Source organism: Petromyzon marinus, chromosome 10 (assembly GCF_048934315.1).
Source record: "Petromyzon marinus isolate PM22_M1 ecotype Great Lakes invasive population chromosome 10, UKy_Petmar_22M1.pri1.0, whole genome shotgun sequence".
NCBI classification, from domain to species: Eukaryota; Metazoa; Chordata; class Hyperoartia; order Petromyzontiformes; family Petromyzontidae; genus Petromyzon; species Petromyzon marinus.
Genome location: NC_133676.1, coordinates 17,862,409 through 17,885,849, shown reverse-complemented (window position 1 = coordinate 17,885,849; position 23,441 = coordinate 17,862,409). Strand labels below are relative to the sequence as shown.

The 23,441-nt window shown below is 42.7% G+C and overlaps 1 protein-coding gene across 1 annotated transcript; it reads right to left on the bottom strand.

Annotated features, from left to right (window-relative positions):
* Window positions 1-1,741: 1,741 nt before the first annotated feature.
* Window positions 1,742-21,978, bottom strand: LOC116941137 (protein lifeguard 2-like). The gene is made up of 10 exons (XM_076066218.1): window positions 21,721-21,978; window positions 19,478-20,026; window positions 18,572-18,650; window positions 18,081-18,134; window positions 17,354-17,444; window positions 11,120-11,157; window positions 7,520-7,607; window positions 3,529-3,618; window positions 3,240-3,287; window positions 1,742-2,533 (listed from the first exon to the last, which is right to left on the bottom strand). Exons 2-10 carry the CDS (start codon window positions 19,974-19,976, stop codon window positions 2,390-2,392), a joined length of 1,131 nt encoding a protein of 376 aa, XP_075922333.1. The 5' UTR covers window positions 19,977-20,026; window positions 21,721-21,978; the 3' UTR covers window positions 1,742-2,389.
* Between the last annotated feature and the right edge of the window lie 1,463 nt (window positions 21,979-23,441).

The following is a 23,441-nucleotide window of genomic DNA, read 5'->3' as shown; positions in this document are numbered from 1 at the left end:
AACCTCTGTCTTGGAGAAGTCAATGTCATGTGAGCCTACTGAATTTTAACAGCGATCTGCCACGGCCGAGGTGTTGGTCCTACCGTGTTTTAGGTCTGCTTTGTGTTCACGAATGCGGTCTGAGACATGTCGTTTGGTTTCTCCAATGTAACTACTGCCACAGAGGTAACTTAGTTTGTAGACGCCAGGGTACTGTATGTCCGGAATCACATCTTTTACAGACGGAACCAGATCACGGATTGTATGTGATGTGTTGAATCGGACCTGGATCTTGTGTTTATTTAAGATTTTGGAGATCTTTTTTGTGATCTCCGCAATGTAGGGTAAAGTGTTTTTTTAAAGGCTCCTCAAGAGGGTCCTTCTCCATGGTTGGAGTGATAGCTTTGCGGATTGTGTAGTCGGAATAACCATTCGCCTTAAGAGCTTGGTGTACGTGCTTGAGTTCACTGGCTATGTGTTACTGGTCGGATATGCATTGGGCTCTATGGTGCAGAGTCTTGATGAGGGAATGCTTCTGGGATGGATGGTGGTGGGAATCCGGTTTCAGATAAGCATCCGTATGGGTAGCTTTCCTGTAGACAGAGTGGCTCATTGAACCATCAGGTCTCTTTTTTATGAGGACATCCAAAAAAGGTAGCTTGCCATCTTTTTCGACTTCAATGGTAAATCTGATGGCTGGGTGTATGGAATTGATGTGGTCAAGGAATTGGTCTAGAGCAGGCCGGCCATGTGGCCAGATGACAAAAGTGTCATCCACGTACCTCTTCCATAAGGTTGGGCACAGAGTGGCAGTCTGGATGGCGTCCGTCTCAAATTACTCCATGAAAATGTTGGCTACAACCGGAGATAGGGGGGAGCCCATTGGCGTGCCCTCAGTTTGTTTGTAGAAAGTTCCATTCCAAGTGAAGTATGTATTGGTTTAGCAGTGTCTCACCAGGGGGGGGTACCTCAGTGTTTAGTCCTTGATGAACCAAGTCTTCAATGATTGCGATGGTGTCAGGTACAGGAACTTTGGTGAATAAGGAAACTACATCAAAACTGACAAGCAGGTCGTCTGGGGACAGGGAAATACCCGTGATTGTCGATACCAGGTAAGTAGAATTTTGTACCGCAGAGGTGGTTTTTCCAGTGAAAGGCCGCAGGATTTCAGACAAAAAATGAGCCAGTTTGTAGGTGGGGGAGTTGACAGTAGAGACGATGGGACGAGGGGTGTATCTACTTTATGTATTTTTGGTAAGCCGTATAATCTTGGTGGCCTGGCAGCAGAAGGTTTCAACGTGAACTGTTTGGTTTGATCAATTAATGCGGTTGAATCAGAAATGATTTTGTTGGTTTGTATGACGAGGCTGTTGGTGGGATCTCTTTTTATTTTTGTATAGCTACCATAAAATGTTGTTGTTATATTCTATTTTATCCATGATGACAGTGGCATTGCCCTTGTCGGCTGAGAGGATGACAATGTCATCCCTCTTTTTTAATTTATATAATTCAAAACGCTCATCTTTGCTGAGGTTGCTAGCTGGCATCTTTAGCGTTTTTGAGGGTTGCAGCGATTTCAGATCTTGCTACGTCTGCATTTTTTTCAAATTTTCTTGCTGTGGTTTTCACACCTGATGATGATTGCTTGTGTTGCAGTCGAAACGTCGTGAGAATTTTATTGTTTTATATTTTTATCATTTTATTGTTTCCCTTCTACGTGACTTTACCGAAATAACCAAGAATATGAATCCCTGCAGTCACGAAAGCTTTAAATCAAAATTTAATCTCATCACAGTTGAAATCAATATTTGCAGTTCATTCGTAAATATATTGGTAGAATTGCTTCAGCACGAGGAGGTTAATAAACCCTGATTAGTACTACCCACAGTAAATAATGTCCCATAATAATGTTCCACACAAGTATCAATGTCAAACGCCTAAATAGATCATTATGATACCATAATCGCCCGATGACCATGCATTAGCGCATCACGAATAACAAATCGGCAACTTATTTACATTGTCTGATTTTCATCACATCATGTGTAAAAATAGGTGTTATGTATACTCGTTGGTTCTTTCGGTAAAGTCACGTAGATAGGTTCAAAGAAAATTACAAAAATAACAAAAAACTACGTTTCGATCGCAACACAAGCGGTTGCCATCAGGCTGAAACGTCGTTTTTGAAATTTTCTTTGAACCTATCTACGTGACTTTACCGAAAGACCCAAAAAAATTATGGTTTATGCTCTAAACTTGCAATTATGGAATATGTCTAAACATAAAAAAAAATTAAACAATGGAAATAAGGTAAATTTAGAGACATTGACAGATTTGTTGATTTTCTTCGAGTACAGTCGCGAACGATGGGGTGCGCGCCGCGCCTCTCTGCGTGTGGGCTGTGCCGACTTCATCGCTGGAAAATGGTGAGGATGAAGAGGAAAATGCTGACGATGTCGATGTAGAGGTTGAGTGCCGCGAAGATGTACTCCTCGGGATTCAGGCTGTAGCGGTGTTTCCCTCCCATCATGAGCTGCGTGTCGATCACGAGGTACTGCGCCACACGCAGGAGAAGCGTCACTCACCACGGTCGTCTTCCGACGAAGATCCCCCGTGTAGCCTTAACAGACTGTAGGGGCACCTATGAAGGCCGGCACGGCACACGAGGGGGTGGGTGGCCAGCACCACGCCTGGCCGCCTTTGTCTCACGAGTGGCGATGTTTGCCCATCGCACTGGGTACTCATTTGAGGACTAGGGGAGAGGCCCAGGACAGCTTCAGATAATTGTCACTGGTGATGGCCGTGATCGGGAATCGAACTCTCGTGGCTGGGCTCGTAGTGCACTACCGCAGCTCCCCACGCATACGCGGCCACTCACACCGATAGAGCGACAGGGCAGCCGTGCCATCCACGTCGCATGGACACAGACAGAGGCTGTACAAGTATAGTACAGCGGGATGCCTCTTAGCGATATCAGGAACATGACTCGTCTTGTTTTTGGATTATTAACCACGAGGAGCGCAGACAATGCGATGTGTTTGTGACGTGAATATTATCATCGAATGGAAAATAGATTCCTTCACCAAAACCGCACGGCGCGTTTACAAAAGGCGAGGGAACTCCGCAGTTGCGTGAAGAAGCAAAACCAACGTGGGTTGCACAATTGGGTGGTTTTTTTTGCTCACAGCTGTTGGATTTTATGAAAATAAATTCTTTAAAAAAATATTTACTTTGCAAATACTCTCAACGACTGTACTTACGACTGCAAAGACGAGAGCCCCAAGTGTGGCATAAGCGATGTTGGCCCACTGAAAGAAAGCACACGAACCATACGGTAATCACTGCGGGAATGTGGAATAGTTAAAGAATGACCACACCGATATCATACGATGGACGTTGGAGCATTGGATACCACTTTATTCAAATAAGCAGTGCGTGAAAGATTCAGTCAACACAGGGACAGCGCGTGAAGCAGTGTCAGGTGACGTGTCGAGAGAGAACGCTTTTTCAGCCACCCCCATCACCCCACGGTGCTCCCCTTCTACTCACGTCGCTTCGTAGAATGGCGCACATCAATCCAAACGACAGCAGCGCCATGAGAAACACGAACATTATCCCGGACTTCATCGTGAAATCAATCTGCAAATGACAGCCACAAAACAGTGACAGAGGTTACATCCTGGGCGCGAAGCGCAGCGAGCGTTTCATGGTGCGGTCTGCAAGCTGCACGCTGCAGTTCGCAAGGGCGCAGAAGTTTGTGGCAGGAAATATCGCTCGTGGATATCTCTTTTGAGAAGACTGGGGTTCGGTGATTGCGCAAAATCGTGTAATAACCAGGAATACGTGGATCAACAGTCCACCAGGACATGATCCGGGTATCTATCACGTCCATGGAATGTGGACCTCATCGGATAAAGATCTCGGATGAGATTACGAGAGAAATCAGTTTGAGCATTTTCACATCCCTGATGATCCTGCAACCACCTTGTATTCGCAGGTTTAATTTAAATTTCAATTTAAAGCTTTCGTGACTGCAAGGATTAATCTTCTTTGGTTCTTTCGGTAAAGTCATGTAGAATGAGAATAAAATAATAAATTGATAAAATAAAATAACACAATAAAATTCTCACGACGTTTCTCATTCTACGTGACTTTACCGAAAGAACCAAAGAAGGTTGAATTTTATATATTTTTAAATGCAAACCGACACACCTGATGACGACCGTTTGTGTTATTGTCGAAACGTCGTGAGAATTTTTATTGTTTTATATATATTATTATTTTATTGTTTCCCTTCAACGTGACTTTACCGAAAGAGCTAAGAATATGAATTACTGCAGTCACGAAAGCTTTAAATAAAAAAATAAAACACCCTCAAACCCACTACCTCCCACAAGCACCAAGCAGCTGGAGGTCGTAAAAGGCCACTAAAAAATAAACTCCGGGGCAAAGGTAGGTTAACGACGATCTGCAAAATCTCCAGATTGCCAAAGGACCACATACCATGACCTGCTTGGCACAAAAGACAGTTCACAAACAAATATCCAGAATCACAGGCACAGACACAGAGCACAGGGCAAACGGACATTATAACTGATATATTTTTTTTACGAAAAAAGTTAAAGCTTGGCTATAAGAATAAGTCGACATGATCAACTGCAGTCTATATTAGTGGCTTTATTATTACTTATATTATTTCACCCTTATTCAACTCATATATTGTTTCTTATTGTATATTTCTATCTATGTAACTTCACCAAGAGAACCAAGGAATGTGAATTCTGGCAGTCAAGAAAGTGAGGGCTTGTTTATATCTCCAGCCTCGGGATATCTCTGACCTCGAGAATAAAAAGCACGGATCCCTGGATGCAGACAGGGAGCAAAAGTTAATAAAACCCTTGAAATACCGGAGGTAACATCTAATGGTACATTACAAATCTTGGTTAAACATAAACCAAATAATAATCACAAGAGATTAGACCTGGGGTAATTCATTAGAGGTGCCAGTTAAAAGGGTAAAACCTATTACTATATCTTGTTACTGGCAAAGGAGGTCTCATAATGGTAAATGCTCACCCCGAGCCCTCAATACTCTGATAGTGCGCTGTTTTTGAGTTGTACGCCTTTTGGCGTCTTCTGGTCCAACACCAGTGGAGACTAGGCTCTAAGAAAAGCCGTCTCGGGTGTGGACCAATCAAGTTCAGGGACAGTGCATATTATTATCAGAGTTGTCTCTTTTCTTTGTATTTTCACTGCTTGTGTTGTGGTTATTGCAAACATGATGCCTTGAATAAAGGTGTCAGTTTTTGTGCCAGTTAAAAGGGTAAAACCTATTACAACACACAAGACCAGATTAATGTATTCCATGAAATCAGAGCCTCCCCGGCCGCCTTTGTCTTCCAACAATTTGACACAAACACATGGTAGCCATAAATACGCATGAAGGGAGAGTGCCTCCCCTCCCTAATAGGAGAAACCACGAAGAGAGGGGTTGGGAATGCAAACAAACAAAATGTGATGGTAAAACAGCCAAAGGTCAAAAATCGGGGTGGGGGCAGCCAGGTCAGAGGACGGTGACAGAGGGCGTCTGCTTTGTTTTTCTCTCTCGCAAGAGACGCGGAGAGAGGAGAGAGAATTTCACTTTTAAGCTCGGCAAGGGACAGCGAGACAGCAGCTCGGAAGAGGACAGCGAGCCAGCTCCTCGAGACATTAGCAATGGGTGCTGTGTCTCGCAGAGAAGAGGGGCGAGGTGATGTTAGGTGATGAGTTCGGCATGGACCGACAGAGTATCGCTGGAAGTTTATTCTACATTCATCCTGATGTTTTGAGTCGCTTGCAGAATCGAGGATTGCGATGAGCTGTATCGTACTAAGCTATCAGAGTTGTGTAAGAGGTGTGCAAATACAATTTCCAAGTTTTGAGAGTGAGTGATCCAGCCAGCAACGAGCAGCTCACAGCAAGAGCCCTCCTGGAAGAAGGGTGAAGAGCTGCACGCGCAATCGAGCATCGCCAGAGAGAGAGAGACGGAGCAAGAGAGAGAGCGTGCGGCAGCGCCACCAGCGCCACCAAGCGAAGGATGACAGCTGCTAGCGGACAAGCGTTGTGCCGACTCGGCTCATCCAGCAGGGGAAAGAGCCTGACCGGCCGCCCGTGAGCAGGAGCGTCGGCGCCAGCGAGCGCGCCGTGGGTTCGACCCACACGCAGACCGAGCAGCACCGGCTGGTATCCAAGACAAGAGTGAGGAACTGCAGCTAGCGGACGAGCTGCGGGCGCTATCTGACGACGGATCATCGCGCACCGACGGCGAGCGTCGTGCCGACTCTTCCAGCCAGCTGTGGACAGAAACTGTGGCCGCCCGTGTGAAAGAGGGAGTGTCAAGCTGTCCGTATGATACACTCACACCCTCACACCCTCAACGCTCCGCAGGGAACAAACACATTTTTCCATGAAGGGATGCCCAACCGCGGCGTCTGCATAACGCAAAGAATTAACGCAAGAAGACCAACAGCACTCACACATTAACACATACAAGAAGACTCATGATAAGTGCGTTAAATATCAACTGATCGTGAAGAACATTGCAGCCCATTGAGTTACGTGGATACGCCATTTAGAAGTATTTTAGTCGTTCGTTTTTTCTTTTTAATTGCATAATCTTACCAATGAATTAATTGATAACTACTCGACTTCGGGACATGTTTCTTTTTTGCCCTTCGTATGAACATCGTTGCATGAATTTTAAGCACTTTTCCTCTCGCCGTGTATGCTCGCTTACTCTGAGGAATAATCGATTGTTCTGTTGCCCAGTTAACAAACGTGACCATTGAGGGTTAAATGTATGGATCAATGAGGAGGACATCTCCAGGAGTACTGTGTTGACAATTCCAAGCATAAGAGTTCGCATATTAGACTGTTAAGGTTTTGTTTAGAAATTAAAATTGCTTAACACAGACGTGTCTGAGTGGTGCCTTCCTAAGTTCATGCGTAATAATCTTAATTATAAGAACTGTATCCTGCGGTGAGATTTGAATTTGGAGACCTGACATAAACACACTAATACATAATCAGTAAATGTTAAAGCGAGAATAATTGTATTATACCGATTGATAATACAACCCTAGACAACGAAGCCGAGCTTAATCTAGCATACTTACTGGACACCTGCATAACTTCATACGATTAATTGTCTTATCCAGATTGATAATACTCCCCTCGACAACGAGGTTGAGCCTAATTATTATAACTGCGTACATTGGCATAATCGCATACATTCACATAAATTACTACGATTATATCTCGAATTAGCGCATAATTACATCAATTAACATAATTCAGATAATTACGAATTTTTCATACCCGGCATATACTACAGGAGTGAGTGGTGGTCACACAGGGGAGTGAGTGGTGGTCACACAGGGGAGTGAGTGGTGGTCACACAGGGGAGTGAGTGGTGGTCACACAGGGGAGTGAGTGGTGGTCACACAGGGGAGTGAGTGGTGGTCACACAGGGGAGTGAGTGGTGGTCAGTGTCAGCCCTTGCCTTGGTCTGGAAGCTGAAGATGGTGAGGCCCAGGGAGATAAAGGCGGTGATGCCCGCTGCCCACATCACCGAGTTGGCCGAGTAGTAGCTGCCCCAGGGAGAAACACAGAACCCACCGTGGCAGTCCTTCACCGAGCACAGCAACACCGCTCTCGGGGGGCAGAGCGAGATGAGCCGAAAATTGACAATTGCCCCGTTTGGTATCGCCTTGGAGGAATGTGTGGTGTCGTACGCGCGTGACTGCTGCGTGGAGTCGCGCCGTCACTAGGAAGAGGTTGCATGCCTTGTGGTGGGGCAGCAGCTGAAGCCCAACCGAGGCTGCAGAAGATGATGCTCAATAGCAGTTTCATGATCAAATGTAGCGTGGTGTCTTGGGGACGATATTCCAACATATGATGCTGCTGCTCCTTTAGCATACCTGCCAACCCCTTATCAGTGCCTACCTTATTACAGTCCCACTCAGACCCTATTGGTCACCCCGTGCCCGTAAAAGTCTCAAAAATACGGCATGCAAAAAATGCCTACTTTTCCTCCACTCTCCTGGAATCACATGGAAATGCCAGGATTTTTTGGAAAACAATCAAATGTATCGAAAAGGCATCCAAAACAGACAATATGCCCGTTGAGCTAAACCGAAATAGGGAATATATTTCAGATCCCAAAAAAATAGTTGACAATTTTAACCTTCATTTTTCTGAAGCTGGTAATCTTTTTGATAATGTATTGGGAGTCACCCCTGCTCATGCAAATTCCTACACCCCTGTCCAAACATTAAACGAATTTATTTTCCAGCCAATCCACGAAAGTAATGTTCTGAAACAACTGTCCTACCTCAAAGGGTCCTCCTCTACCGGAGCAGATAGTTTTCCCGTCTTTGCTCTACTAACTGTTGGTCACCTAATATACAAACCTATAGCCCATACTTTCAACCTGTCCATCAAAGAAGCATCAGTTCCTCTAGAATGGAAACATTCTTATGTCCGTCCACTTCACAAAGGGGGCCCTATAGATGATCCCAATAACTATCGACCTATCTCAATTTTGCCCCCATTGATGAAAATTTTTGAAAAATTATTGAACTACCAAATTAGCAGTTTCCTGTCCACCAACAATCTACTACATCGAAAACAATCTGGGTTCCGAAAAAAATACAGCACCACATATGCTGCATTAGACTCTCTGAATCAAATTTACAGTAGCCTTGATACTGTGCCTGTCTTTTTCTTAACCTGTCCAAAGCTTTTGATACAGTAGACCACAACACCCTGCTTGGTAAACTAAGTTGCCTCGGTTTTTCCGAAAACACAGTAAAATGGTTAAAAAATTACCTCTTTTCTCGCACCCAAACTGTATTCACAGATGGTTGGAGGTCAAACAGTGTTAAGATAACAAAAGGGGTTCCACAGGGTTCCATCCTCGGCCCCCTTTTGTTCTCTCTTTATGTCAATGACTTGGGCACTGACCTGGATCATTCCAGGGTAAATCTTTTTGCAGATGACACGATACTGATTACTGCTGGCCGCTCTCCGGATGACGTGATTGCTAAGCTCCAGGGTGATTTCAACAAACTACAACATCAGCTAGTTGCTCTTAAACTAGTCCTGAATACCTCCAAAACCAAGGTGCTATGCTTCTCACCGGGACTAATGCAGGAAGTTATTTTTCCCCAATTACATACCTTACATAATTATCAAGTAGAGCAAGTCAAGATCTATAAGTATCTTGGGGTCATCCTGGATTCAAAACTGAATTTTGAAGATCACACTGATTATATTGGTAAAAAGACATAAATAAAAATTGGTTTTCTGTATTGACACAAGCACTGCTTCCCCCCTATGTTCCGTTTGGAATTGATAAAAGCTACCATACTGCCTCTACTTGACTCCTGTGACATCGTGTATAAATCAGCCCCAAGTACTGTACTGAAGAAGCTTGATTCCATCTATCACTCGGCCTTAAGATTTACATTGAACTGCCCATATAGGACTCACCACTGTGATCTCTGCATTGGGTCAAACTTAACATCTCTTAATGTTTGACGGCTTGTGCACCAGATCTTATTTATTCACGATGTACTTACAACAAAATCCGCAGACTACCTGCTGGATCTCCTCTCTGTTTCAAAGAACAAATTTGACCTCAGGTCTTCGCTCATTTACCAGCTTCACATTCCCTATTGCTGCACAAAAAACGGAGGAAGGGCCTTTGCTATTGATGCCCCCAGGATCTGGAATGCTATTGCCAATAAACTGCAACTTGAATCGCTACCAATGAGATCTTCTCTCAAAACTGCTCTAGAGGAGTTGTACACCCCTAGCTGCCACTGCTATTCATTGGCGTAAAATAAAATAAAATGTTTCGCTCCGGATGACGCTGCAAAGTATTATCTGTATTTTGATTTAGCGTGCTGATCTTAAAGGTGCATTGAAAAATTTGATAATCCGACTGATGCTTCTGTTGTTGTGGAGTAACTCATGCAGCGAGCTATGGCTCTAGGATTTGGTGTTACATGTTATTTATGTAGTTTATTGTAAAAATTCGGTCACAGTCCCTGAGATCACTGTTACGTTCAATGATGTCTTTATTTTTTGGTGATTTCGAAAACGTATTTTGGTTTGGAAATGCTTGTTTTGTTGTAGTACGGAGTTAAACTGATGGCCTTAATCTAAGTTTTCTTGTGGTTGTTGTGGTTGTTGTTGTTTGACTTGCATCCCACTGGGATTTTTGCACACAGCGTTGGTGTACGGTGCTTTTTTCAGGAATATTTTGCTGTTTTTTTCATGTATTTTCTGTTTGCACAGTCACATAGTCACTTTAAGATGTTTTCTTGTTCGTGTTTTTGTTTGTTGTGGTTGCACCCGATTCAAGAGCCGAATGGCTCACAGGGCTCTACCAAAATAAATAAACTTAAACTGAATTTTCCTCTTACGACCTCGGCCTCAAAAGCGCGAATCTCTGAGGCTCCTCAGATCCCCAAGTAAAGGTTGCCGGCGTCTCCACAGGCGCCTGTGGTTTCCACAGCCACGTGCACGCGAATCTGACGAGGCGCTCCTTCTCTTCACATTGAACATGCGATGATGTGTTTGAGCAATGGTGATAAAATTAAAATAATCAAATTATTTGGTTGTACCGCGTTGGCAGTGGTGCACCAAGCACAAATAACAAAACGCACTGAACACGTTCGTCAATAACACTATGGCCTTAGCAGGAAAGTGATTAATTGGTGACGTTTCAGGCAATGGCGCTTCTTCATAGCACATAGACACAGAGGCCGGTAGAGAGACGGTGGATAACAGTTTGGAGACTGCACTCGTTCACATCATGCGCCTGATGGGAAATATATTTAAACAGTTTCTAGATGACCAGTGTTTTAAATTGGCATATGAATAGTTACCTAATAGGAGTTCGTGAGGAACAGACACAGACCCTTCAATATTCCAAGAGGATGGCATGAACTAATTCATATAAAAATTATAAGATGTTGCTGGAACATTGCATTCTGAGATTTTCTTTTCTGACGTGAATGCACAATCCACTTCGTGATGCAACAATTCAAATAACGATTGATTCCAGTAATGAAGGGTACGTACAGACACTTACCAAGAAATAGATCCCAGCAATACCCCTTCCAGCAGGGTCTGCGGATACACGAAATGTGGAATTGGTTGACAGACGTTTGAAATGTCCACAAGTGTCAATCACATCGCGATTGACAGAGCCGCCCATTGACAGAGCCGCCCATTGACAGAGCCGCCCATTGACAGAGCCGCCCATTGACAGAGCCGCCCATTGACAGAGCCGCCCATTGACAGAGCCGCCCATTGACAGAGCCGCCCATTGACAGAGCCGCCCATTGACAGAGCCGCCCATGGGTTCCCTTCATATTGGGCCGCGTGCGGCTGCGAGCTCTGCCTGGCGGGGGGGGGGGGGGGGGAGAACGACTCACTTGGGGGGGGGAGAACGACTCATGGTGGAGGGGGGTGAAGAACGACTCACGGGGGGGGGACGACTCACGGGGGGGGGGGGTGGAGAACGACTCACGGGGGGGGTGGAGAACGACTCACGGGGGGGACGAGCTGCGTGGGGGGGGGGAGAGGAGGGGGGACCTTGCTTCAGGAGTGATGAGGTAAGAGACAGACAAATGTTGGGGCCCCGACTGACCGATTGCCGCACGCCCTGAGCTGAAAATGTCGTTACTACGTCACTGATAATGTCGTTACGTCACTGATAATGTAGTTACTACGTCACTGATAATGTTACTACAACACTGATAATGTAGTTACTACATCACTGATGATGTAGTTACTACGTCACTGATAATATAGTTACTACACCACTGATAATGTAGTTACTACAACACTGATAATATAGTTACTACGCCACTGATAATGTAGTTACTACAACACTGATAATATAGTTACTACGCCACTGATAATGTAGTTACTACAACACTGATAATATAGTTACTACACCACTGATAATATAGTTACTACACCACTGATAATGTAGTTACTACAACACTGATAATGTAGTTACTACACCACTGATAATGTAGTTACTACAACACTGATAATATAGTTACTACGCCACTGATAATGTAGTCACTACACCACTGATAATGTAGTTACTACACCACTGATAATGTAGTTACTACAACACTGATAATATAGTTACTACACTACTGATAATTTAGTTACTACACCACTGATAATGTAGTTACTACAACACTGATAATATAGTTACTACGCCAATGATAATGTAGTCACTACACCACTGGTAATGTAGTTACTACACCACTGATAATGTAGTTACTACAACACTGATAATGTAGTTACTACACCACTGATAATTTAGTTACTACGTCACTGATAATGTAGTTACTACAACACTGATAATGTAATTACTACGCCACTGATAATGTAGTTACTACGCCACTGATAGTGTAGTTACTACACCACTGATAATGTAGTTACTACAACACTGATAATATAGTTACTACACCACTGATAATTCAGTTACTACACCACTGATAATGTAGTTACTATACCACTGATAATGTAGTTACTACAACACTGATAATATAGTTACTACACCACTGATAATGTAGTTACTACGTCACTGATAACGTAGTTACTACAACACTGATAATATAGTTACTACGCCACTGATAATGTAATCACTACACCACTGATAATGTAGTTACTACACCACTGATAATGTAGTTACTACAACACTGATAATATAGTTACTACACCACTGATAATTTAGTTACTACACCACTGATAATGTAGTAACTACAACACTGATAATATAGTTACTACGCCACTGATAATGTAGTCACTACACCACTGGTAATGTAGTTACTACACCACTGATAATGTAGTTACTACAACACTGATAATGTAGTTACTACACCACTGATAATTTAGTTACTACGTCACTGATAATGTAGTTACTACAACACTGATAATGTAATTACTACGCCACTGATAATGTAGTTACTACGCCACTGATAATGTAGTTACTACAACACTGATAATGTAGTTACTACAACACTGATAATGCAGTTACTACAATACTGGTAATGTAGTTACTACACCACTGATAATGTAGTCACTACACCACTGATAATTTAGTTACTACATCACTGATAATGTAGTTACTACACCACTGATAATTTAGTTACTACGCCACTGATAATTTAGTTACTACAACACTGATAATATAGTCACTACACCACTGATAATTTAGTTACTACAACACTGATAATGTAGTTACTACACCACTGATAATGTAGTTACTACAACACTGATAATGTAGTGACTACAACACTGATAATGTAGTTACTACACCACTGATAATGTAGTTACTACACCACTGATAATGTAGTTACTACAACACTGATAATGTAGTTACTGCAACACTGATAATTTAGTTACTACACCACTGATAATGTAGTTACTACAACACTGATAATGTAGTTACTACAACACTGATAATGTAGTTACTACAACACTGATAATTTAGTTACTACAACACTGATAATATAGCTACTACGCCACTGATAATGTAGTCACTACACCACTGGTAATGTAGTTACTACACCACTGATAATGTAGTTAATACAACACTGATAATGTAGTTACTACACCACTGATAATTTAGTTACGTCACTGGTAATGTAGTTACTACAACACTGATAATATAGTTACTACACCACTGATAATTTAGTTACTACGCCACTGATAATTTAGTTACTACAACACTGATAATATAGTTACTACACCACTGATAATGTAGTCACTACACCACTGATAATTTAGTTACTACAACATTGATAATGTAGTTACTACACCACTGATAATATAGTTACTACAACACTGATAATATAGTTACTACACCATTGATAATTTAGTTACTACACCACTGATAATGTAGTTACTACACCACTGATAATTTAGTTACTACGTCACTGATAATGTAGTTACTACAACACTGATAATGTAATTACTACGCCACTGATAATGTAGTTACTACGCCACTGATAGTGTAGTTACTACACCACTGATAATGTAGTTACTACAACACTGATAATATAGTTACTACACCACTGATAATTCAGTTACTACACCACTGATAATGTAGTTACTATACCACTGATAATGTAGTTACTACAACACTGATAATATAGTTACTACACCACTGATAATGTAGTTACTACGTCACTGATAACGTAGTTACTACAACACTGATAATATAGTTACTACGCCACTGATAATGTAATCACTACACCACTGATAATGTAGTTACTACACCACTGATAATGTAGTTACTACAACACTGATAATATAGTTACTACACCACTGATAATTTAGTTACTACACCACTGATAATGTAGTAACTACAACACTGATAATATAGTTACTACGCCACTGATAATGTAGTCACTACACCACTGGTAATGTAGTTACTACACCACTGATAATGTAGTTACTACAACACTGATAATGTAGTTACTACACCACTGATAATTTAGTTACTACGTCACTGATAATGTAGTTACTACAACACTGATAATGTAATTACTACGCCACTGATAATGTAGTTACTACGCCACTGATAATGTAGTTACTACAACACTGATAATGTAGTTACTACAACACTGATAATGCAGTTACTACAATACTGGTAATGTAGTTACTACACCACTGATAATGTAGTCACTACACCACTGATAATTTAGTTACTACGTCACTGATAATGTATTTACTACACCACTGATAATTTAGTTACTACGCCACTGATAATTTAGTTACTACAACACTGATAATATAGTCACTACACCACTGATAATTTAGTTACTACAACACTGATAATGTAGTTACTACACCACTGATAATGTAGTTACTACAACACTGATAATGTAGTGACTACAACACTGATAATGTAGTTACTACACCACTGATAATGTAGTTACTACACCACTGATAATGTAGTTACTACAACACTGATAATGTAGTTACTGCAACACTGATAATTTAGTTACTACACCACTGATAATGTAGTTACTACAACACTGATAATGTAGTTACTACAACACTGATAATGTAGTTACTACAACACTGATAATTTAGTTACTACAACACTGATAATATAGTTACTACGCCACTGATAATGTAGTCACTACACCACTGGTAATGTAGTTACTACACCACTGATAATGTAGTTAATACAACACTGATAATGTAGTTACTACACCACTGATAATTTAGTTACGTCACTGGTAATGTAGTTACTACAACACTGATAATGTAGTTACTACGTCACTGATAATGTAGTTACTACACCACTGATAATTTAGTTACTACGCCACTGATAATTTAGTTACTACACCACTGATAATGTAGTTACAACACTGATAATATAGTTACTACACCACTGATAATGTAGTCACTACACCACTGATAATGTAGTTACTACAACAGTGATAATGTAGTTACTACAACACTGATAATATAGTTACTACACCACTAATAATTTAGTTACTACAACACTGATAATGTAGTCACTACACCACTGATTATTTAGTTACTACAACACTGATAATATAGTTACTACACCACTGATAATGTAGTTGCTACAACATTGACAATTTAGTTACTACAACACTGATAATATAGTTACTACACCACTGATAATTTAGTTACTACGCCACTGATAATTTAGTTACTACAACACTGATAATATAGTTACTACACCACTGATAATGTAGTTACTACACCACTGATAATGTAGCTACTACACCACTGATAATGTAGTTACTACACCACTGATAATGTAGTTACTACGCCACTGATAATGTAGTCACTACGCTACTGATAATGTGGTTACTACGCCACTGATAATGTAGTTACTACGCCACTGATAATGTAGTTACTACACCACTGATAATGTAGTCACTACGCCACTGATAATGTAGTCACTACGCCACTGATAGTGTAGTTACTACGCCACTGATAATGTAGTCACTACACCACTGATAATGTAGTTACTACACCACTGATAATGTAGTTACTACGCCACTGATAATGTAGTTACTACGTCACTGATAATGTAGTTACTACAACACTGATAATATAGTCACTACACCACTGATAATTTAGTTACTACACCACTGATAACGTAGTTACTACGCCACTGATAATGTAGTCACTACAACACTGGTAATATAGTCACTACACCACTGATAATGTAGTTACTACGCCACTGCCCTGCAGTCGAGGCTTCCTGCTTCTCAACACTCCGTTCTAGGAGGTTTTCTGCCGGCGTTTTGCAGGATGTGGTGACGCTGCTGCTGCTGTGTAAACCCAGCCGAGTAGTTGGTCACGTGATCCTCATGGCGGTACCTCGGGGTATCAAACAACAATACAAAATGTCCGAGGCAATCAAATATTTAATTTCCGGGACACTATTTTTGCCAGGGGTGTACTTCACTCCGCGACTGGGATACCGATCAATCCGAAATCAGTGCCACACTCTGCGATGTCGACACGCAGCGAGGACGATTCCGCCGAAACCCTGAACGCTCGCACGCACCGTAGTGGTGCATCGTGAGTACAGCTCGTCCAGATGAGTCGACTGCCGCTTCGCCGACCGTCAACAGACTAAAAATGACTGCATCACGGACATTATGTGAGAGGCGGGGTACTATGGTTCCCCGGGGTACTATGGTACCCCGGGGTACTACCAACAGGTTCATTTGATGCGTAACCTCCAGCACCGCCTCCACATTCGTGCCCTAAATCACAGCCACCTCCTGTAGCACGAGCCCACGACGGTGACTTCGCCAACTACAGGGTGCACGACCACCGCCCAATCTATCCTGTGCTGGATAAGGGCCGCACCGTGTGGACCGCCGTGGTTATTTCATTTTACTTTACCACGTCGGTCAGTGCGGGTTGTTCAAGGTGGATTTTGTTTGTTCATAATTTATTTTTGTGTGAGGCCAACGTCATGATCTGGCCAAATGTGTGTCAACAAGAACCCTTCACCACCCGACACGGCCACACAAGTAAACTTGTCACGTGGCGCACGAGCGTCTGACGTACCCAATTGTCGCTGTTCCAGTTCACTCATCGGTGACCCGAAGAACAATTCTCACAACCGAGTTTAGCAACTATATCTGACGTTTCGTTTGAAACTGCGTCAAGCATCTTCAAGTCGTGATCCAGGAAGTGAAAATGACAATTCAGGAGGTTCGACCCACGGGACAAGTGAATGGTTTGCAGTGAATGGTTTTGGACCGGGCTATAGGACCCAGCGTAAATTTCTTACGAAGAGCAGCAGAAAGATGAAGTTACAGGGAGCTTTACGACGAATCCCGCTACAGCATGACAAGCACATGAGCAGGATGAATGTAGCCGGTCTGGGGAAACAGTCACACCAGAATTGACCCTATTAATATCAATGCAATAACAACAATAACGTGTTAAATTCACATATAAGCATCATTCAAATAAATTACATCTCAAATCTCTGGAGAATTTGTAATGCACACCGTTTTGACACGGAAGCGCAGGAGCCCACACTCGAGTGTGAAGGCGGCCCAGAACAGGTGGCAACAGTTTCCCAACCTCTGCGGTCCTATGTTGGGATGTTTGGCCAACTCTGTGAATGAGTCTTTATACCGAAGTAGTCGGAGAGAAACCCATGCTGGGCGGGAGGTGGGGTGGCTATGAGTAACTCCGAATCCCCGTACAGATGGAAATGAATCTGCTTGCTGAACTGCCGTACCCTGGCAGGCCATGGGTAGGAAGCTTCATGCATCGGTGTGATCCACCAACCCACATCCATTAAACCAAGATAACTGCCGCTTTTGCGACAAAATCCACACCTTGTGTTGCATAATAATGCTGTAAAATGTAATTGGGGAATTACTTAACAATAATGCATCTATGGACATAACATGCAATTAATTCATAAATATATATTAAAATGTTCGTGTAGAAATTAATGTAAAGGTTTTACGGTTTATAAAAATGCTACACAATATGAAACTTACATTGAAGCATAAACGAGCCACGGATAGTTCCAGGACCAGTTCCTGAGTATTTCCCTGGAAATTGTCAACGGGAAAGTGAAGAAAGAGAGCATCTGTTGGACAAGCGATCAGTGTCCTTCTGAAGTCTCTAGAAAAGTCTGTTATGCGGCACTATTGGGTGATTGTAATAAAATTTAATGAAAAAGAACACTGCAGAACACAATATAGTGTGTTGCATTTGAATATCAGCACTTGAGCATACACTTAAACAGAATGTGCAAACATTTACAAAGTTCATATTCTTGGTTCTTTCGGTAAAGTCACGTAGAAGGGAAACAATAAAATAATCAAAATATAAAACAATATAAAACATTATTATTTGTATTATTTTATTGTTTCCCTTCTACGTGACTTTACCGAAAGAACCAAGAATATGAATCCCTGCAGTCACGAAATCTTTAAATCAAAATTTACGAAGTTGTAGTTTTATATATGAAATACAGATTCCTTACCAATAAATAAACATGCAGATGATACCAATTGTGACAATCAGTTGTGCCATAAGGATGGCGTAAACCTTCCTGATGAATGCTGCCACAGAGACAAAACACACACACACACATCACAGGCGCATGAGTTTCGCTATTGTTTAATAATTATTGGGGACTATATGTTTGTAAACAATGCAGATATATAAACATCACACGACTCACAAAGCGGCAACGGTTCGTATCGCAGACGACTTCCCGAGCACGTGATTCCTCTCCCCCCAACTCTCCGCATCTCCGATTAGCACGGTTGGCTCCGTACGGCGCGAAAGAAGTTCAACACAAACAAGCAGACGCAACTGCAGGCTCCACGCGGGACTCTCGCAGAGCACTGCTGAAACCCCTTCGTGTCGGAGAATGGCACACGGAAGAGGCTATCACAGAGCTACATCTCTGCAACCTCTGGTGAACACAGCACTGGGTGGCACGTTCGCACCGGCCATGCTACACGACTGTCAAAACAATTTTAGAAAAAAATATTTTCAGAGATGGAATGTATCCCAATTAAATGCACACCCAAAATACTTTTAATTGGATGAATTATTTTTTTGTGTGCAGTCATTGGTGACCGGTTTAATCACAGGCGTCTGAAACGTGGAGTCGAACCCAGCCTCTCAGTGGTGGTGGCTCAGCTCACCTTTGCTTATTTGAATTGGGCGAAAATGCGCAGCTAAGTTTCACATTACAAGTTTGTCCACATCACCACGCACGTGAAATTCGTGTCTGCAGCGTGCGTGCATGCTACATATACACAGACGTCACAGGGACGCTGCAACCGCTGAAGTCGCAGTGCAATACGAACCACTTAACATTGCAATAATTTGCTCGGTCAAAATAGATTAGCGTATATTTAAAATGTTCAAGGCTTACCGTGGCGGATAGACTTCTCCGAGAAATGCATCGCCGTCTCGTTTCCTGCGCTCCCCGACTCACTCACGCGGTCATCCACCACCGACAAATTCTCGGAATTCTGCACGGGGGGTGGTGGTGGTGAGTCGTTGGAGTCGAGTCCACCCGTCGAGCGATCGTACGGAGGGGGGTAGGCAGCTGTGCTTGTCATGGGGTATGACTGTTGGTTGAAGTTGTATTGGGGATAGCCAGAGTAGGCATTTGCATTGGAGTTGTGTTCGGGATAGCCAGAGTAGGCATTTGCATTGGAGTTGTGTTCGGGATAGCCAGAGTAGGCATTTGCATTGGAGTTTTGTTCGGGATAGCCAGAGTAGGCATTTGCATTGGAGTTTTGTTCGGGATAGCCAGAGTAGGCATTTGCATTGGTGTTGTATTGGGGATAGCCAGAGTAGGCTTTTGCATTGGTGTTGTATTGGGGATAGCCAGAGTAGGCATTTGCATTGGGGTTGTTGTGCTGCATACTTTGGTTGAAGAACCTCCGGTGGCTATGACTTTATTCGTCTTCCGTGCCTACAGAGCAAGTCACGCACGACACCAGACCAGACTCAGCTGTCGGTTGATAAAGAGAATGTGAAATGTAGCCGCACACAGCTCTCTGCAATCAATTATTACATATTTATTGTTTTCGTAAAAAAAGTTCGATATTCAGTTGTATTTGTCTTGAATGGTAATTTTTAAGATAAAATATTTCTAAAAAAATCACATGTTTAAAGAACATACTGTCAATAATAATTTTATTAAGTCCACAAGAAATATGCCACTTGACATTCTACTGTGTTTTCCTGAAATCACATCGAGATTTATGAAGTAAATACACACATTTATAAATAATAACTACTTACAGACTTTAAGAGCGACCTAAATTGCATGAAGTACCACAAACAAACGTGAGCAGGGAAGTCGTGCATGTAGCCAGGCTTTCGCTAACCTTATTCCCATCAACACGGTCAGATATTTTCAGAAATTTATATTGAGAAACATTCACCATCTCAGATTTTCTGAAGATGTATATTCGTCGTTATATATGAACAAAACAAAAAATAATTTTCAAACGAGCTCCCTATTTGTTGTAGGGATGAGACTGGAAAACGCATCGGGTGTGCCACACCTAGGACAGTTGTTGCCGGTGGACTGAGATCAAGACGATGAAAAAGAGGAAGTTGCGAGCGGCTTTCAGTCCTTTTGTAAAAACACTCAATGATAATAATGATGATGATGAAAATCAACGTGACAACGTTCCTAAACATGAAAGTGGTGCTCAGCGTGCGCGTTCCCTGCTGCTAAGTGAGTCACGTGGATTAGAAACACGGACAACAACATTCCTCTACATCAAGACATCGAACATGCGGAGCAGGAGAGGATGACTCAAAAGCAGAACATTTTGGAAAGTGAGAAGAGACTCTGGAAGTTGGAGGGAAACAAAACTAGGAAGAGGTGGATCGGAGTGGCTCCGCAGAGGAAAGCCACCGCGAGGCCTCTGAGCGCTGGGCGCTGATTGGCGGTGGTGGCGACTCGCGCCAGAGCGGCAGCCACGGGTGTGGAGCTCCACGCGCGGAGGACGACCACGCGGGGCGAGATGGATTGTTGCATAGAGAGATGGTGATGGTATCATACAGCAGTAGATGATGAATAGTTGATTTTATTATACACACAGCTTTTTTTTTTAAATGTCTTATTGGATCACACACCTTCGATATTAGGAAGCCACTGCAGCTACGCACTTTTAAATCCAGATTGAAAACGATTTTTTTTGGAACTGCTTTTTACGTTTCGTTTGTTGTCCTTCTCCCGCACCTCCGATTAGCACGGTTGGTTACGTACGGTGCGAAAGAAGTTCAACACACGTACATATGTTACTCCCAAACCAATAGTGTTTGTTGGACAAGCTTTATCGATTAACATACAGGAAGAAGAACGCGTGACCCATAGCGACATAACAAAGTCTGGGTAACATCCAACAATCTACCATCAATATTCTTAGCTCTTTCGGTAAAGTCACGTTGAAGGGATACAATAAAATAATAAAATATATATAAAACAATAAAAAAAATAACGTGACTTTACCGAAAGAGCTAAGAATATGAATTACTGCAGTCACGAAAGCTTTAAATCAAAATCTACCATCAATGTTACATATTCAAGTTACTACTCCTCATCATTATTATCATTATAACAATTCGAACGCCGTTGCATGAGACACAAACCTGCTGCTGTGATTGAGCGCGCCAGGACGGATTGGTACAGCTCCACGCGCAGTTGAACTTTACCTGCCACCCGTGAAGGCAGCTGGACTTTACCACCTGCCAATGAACGCGTTCCACTTCGCGGTGTTTACTCAGCAGTCAGGGGCGACCTCAGCTCCGGCGCGTGCAGCTCACCAACAACTATGAGGCCCCCATATACAGAATCACAACTCACAAGTTTATTTCCCATTGGGTGAAGCCCCATTGAGATCAGAAGCTATTTTTAAAAAGGGCTACTCCGCCCGGCAGACAACATCAAATAATTCCACAAATTACAGATTTAAAAACACAAACTTGAAAAAAAAAGTATCTTGTAAAATTGTATTCACATTTAAAACGTTAGCGATTTTAAGAAATTCAGTTTAAATGAGGACATAGATGGCAGAAGGGAGATGTCAAGAGGCGAAACTGGGTGGTGGTTCCAAAAAGGTTGGGGCAGCAGTTAGGTTAAATGCGTTGTGAGCCAAATTGCGTGCGAAATCTGGAGAACTGTTCATAGACAATGAGACGCGCGTCGCTGATTTTGGGGGGGATTGTCCAACGGTAACAACAAGAGGTCAGACAAATAAAATCAGAGCTACGGACAATACCATTGAAATTGAGACCCTGCAATGAAAATATCTTCTCACCTCCAAGGACACTTGCCCAGCCATGGCATGAAAATATCTTCTCACCTCCTTCACGCAGCATCTCTGCGAGTCGTAACGCAGCACGGGAAACCGAGTTCAGTTAGTTTGAGTGTACAGATTGTGTGAGTGTACAGATTGTGTAAGTGTACAGATTGTGTGTGTGTACCGAAGAAGCAACCCGATAGGATGCATCACAGTCCTCAAATAACGGAATGACTGTAGATTCGATTATCTGTCTGCAGGGATTGTAATTGGAAGACGACGCCTGTCTCTGTACAAGATGCCAGGCTCACGCTTGGCTGTTGTCCCAGTGAGCCATGGCTCAAAGCCACGCGCTGAGGAGTCTGAGCCGCCTCTCAGCGTGGCCTCCGTCGTCGTCTTTGGAAGCAGCTGAGTGGCCCAGCTTGAGCTGAGCCGCGTGAGCCGCATCTGTCGGTCTGCTCGACAGTGGCGATGATCGGAAACAAAACGCCACAGCATATTTCGAAAGTAAGATGTGCCACCTTTTGTAAAAAAAATCTCTCTCTACATTTTTAGTCTTACAAGGAATACATTCCAGGTTGCATCGATGTGTTTGCGTCTATAAAAATGTAACAACGCCACTGACATCAGTATTAATTTAACTTGATCATATGAAAACGTGGCGTCAAACACCGTTAACATTCCACAATCGCTGTGAGTTTGGCTCCATTAATTTTATTTAGCGATCCTCTACTCCGGGATTGTATTCGCAGCACGTGTTTGTCCCTCATCCAGGATTAGCACCTCCGATTAGCACGGTGGGATACGTACGGTGCGAAAGAAGTTAAACATACACACATTAGATAAACTTACCGTCAGTGTTAGTCGCGTACTGTTGCATGCAAGATGAGGATAATGAAAGGTCGGAGAGCGAGCGGTCACTGAGGGCCTTTGTGGACTCAAGGAAGAGAGAATGCGAATGTTTGACGGTGTCTCAGGTTTACTAGCGGCACGTTGATTCAGTGGTAGCGACATGCGTGCTGATCGTGTTCACGTTGATTGCGTGGTATCGACATTTGTGCTGATCGTGTT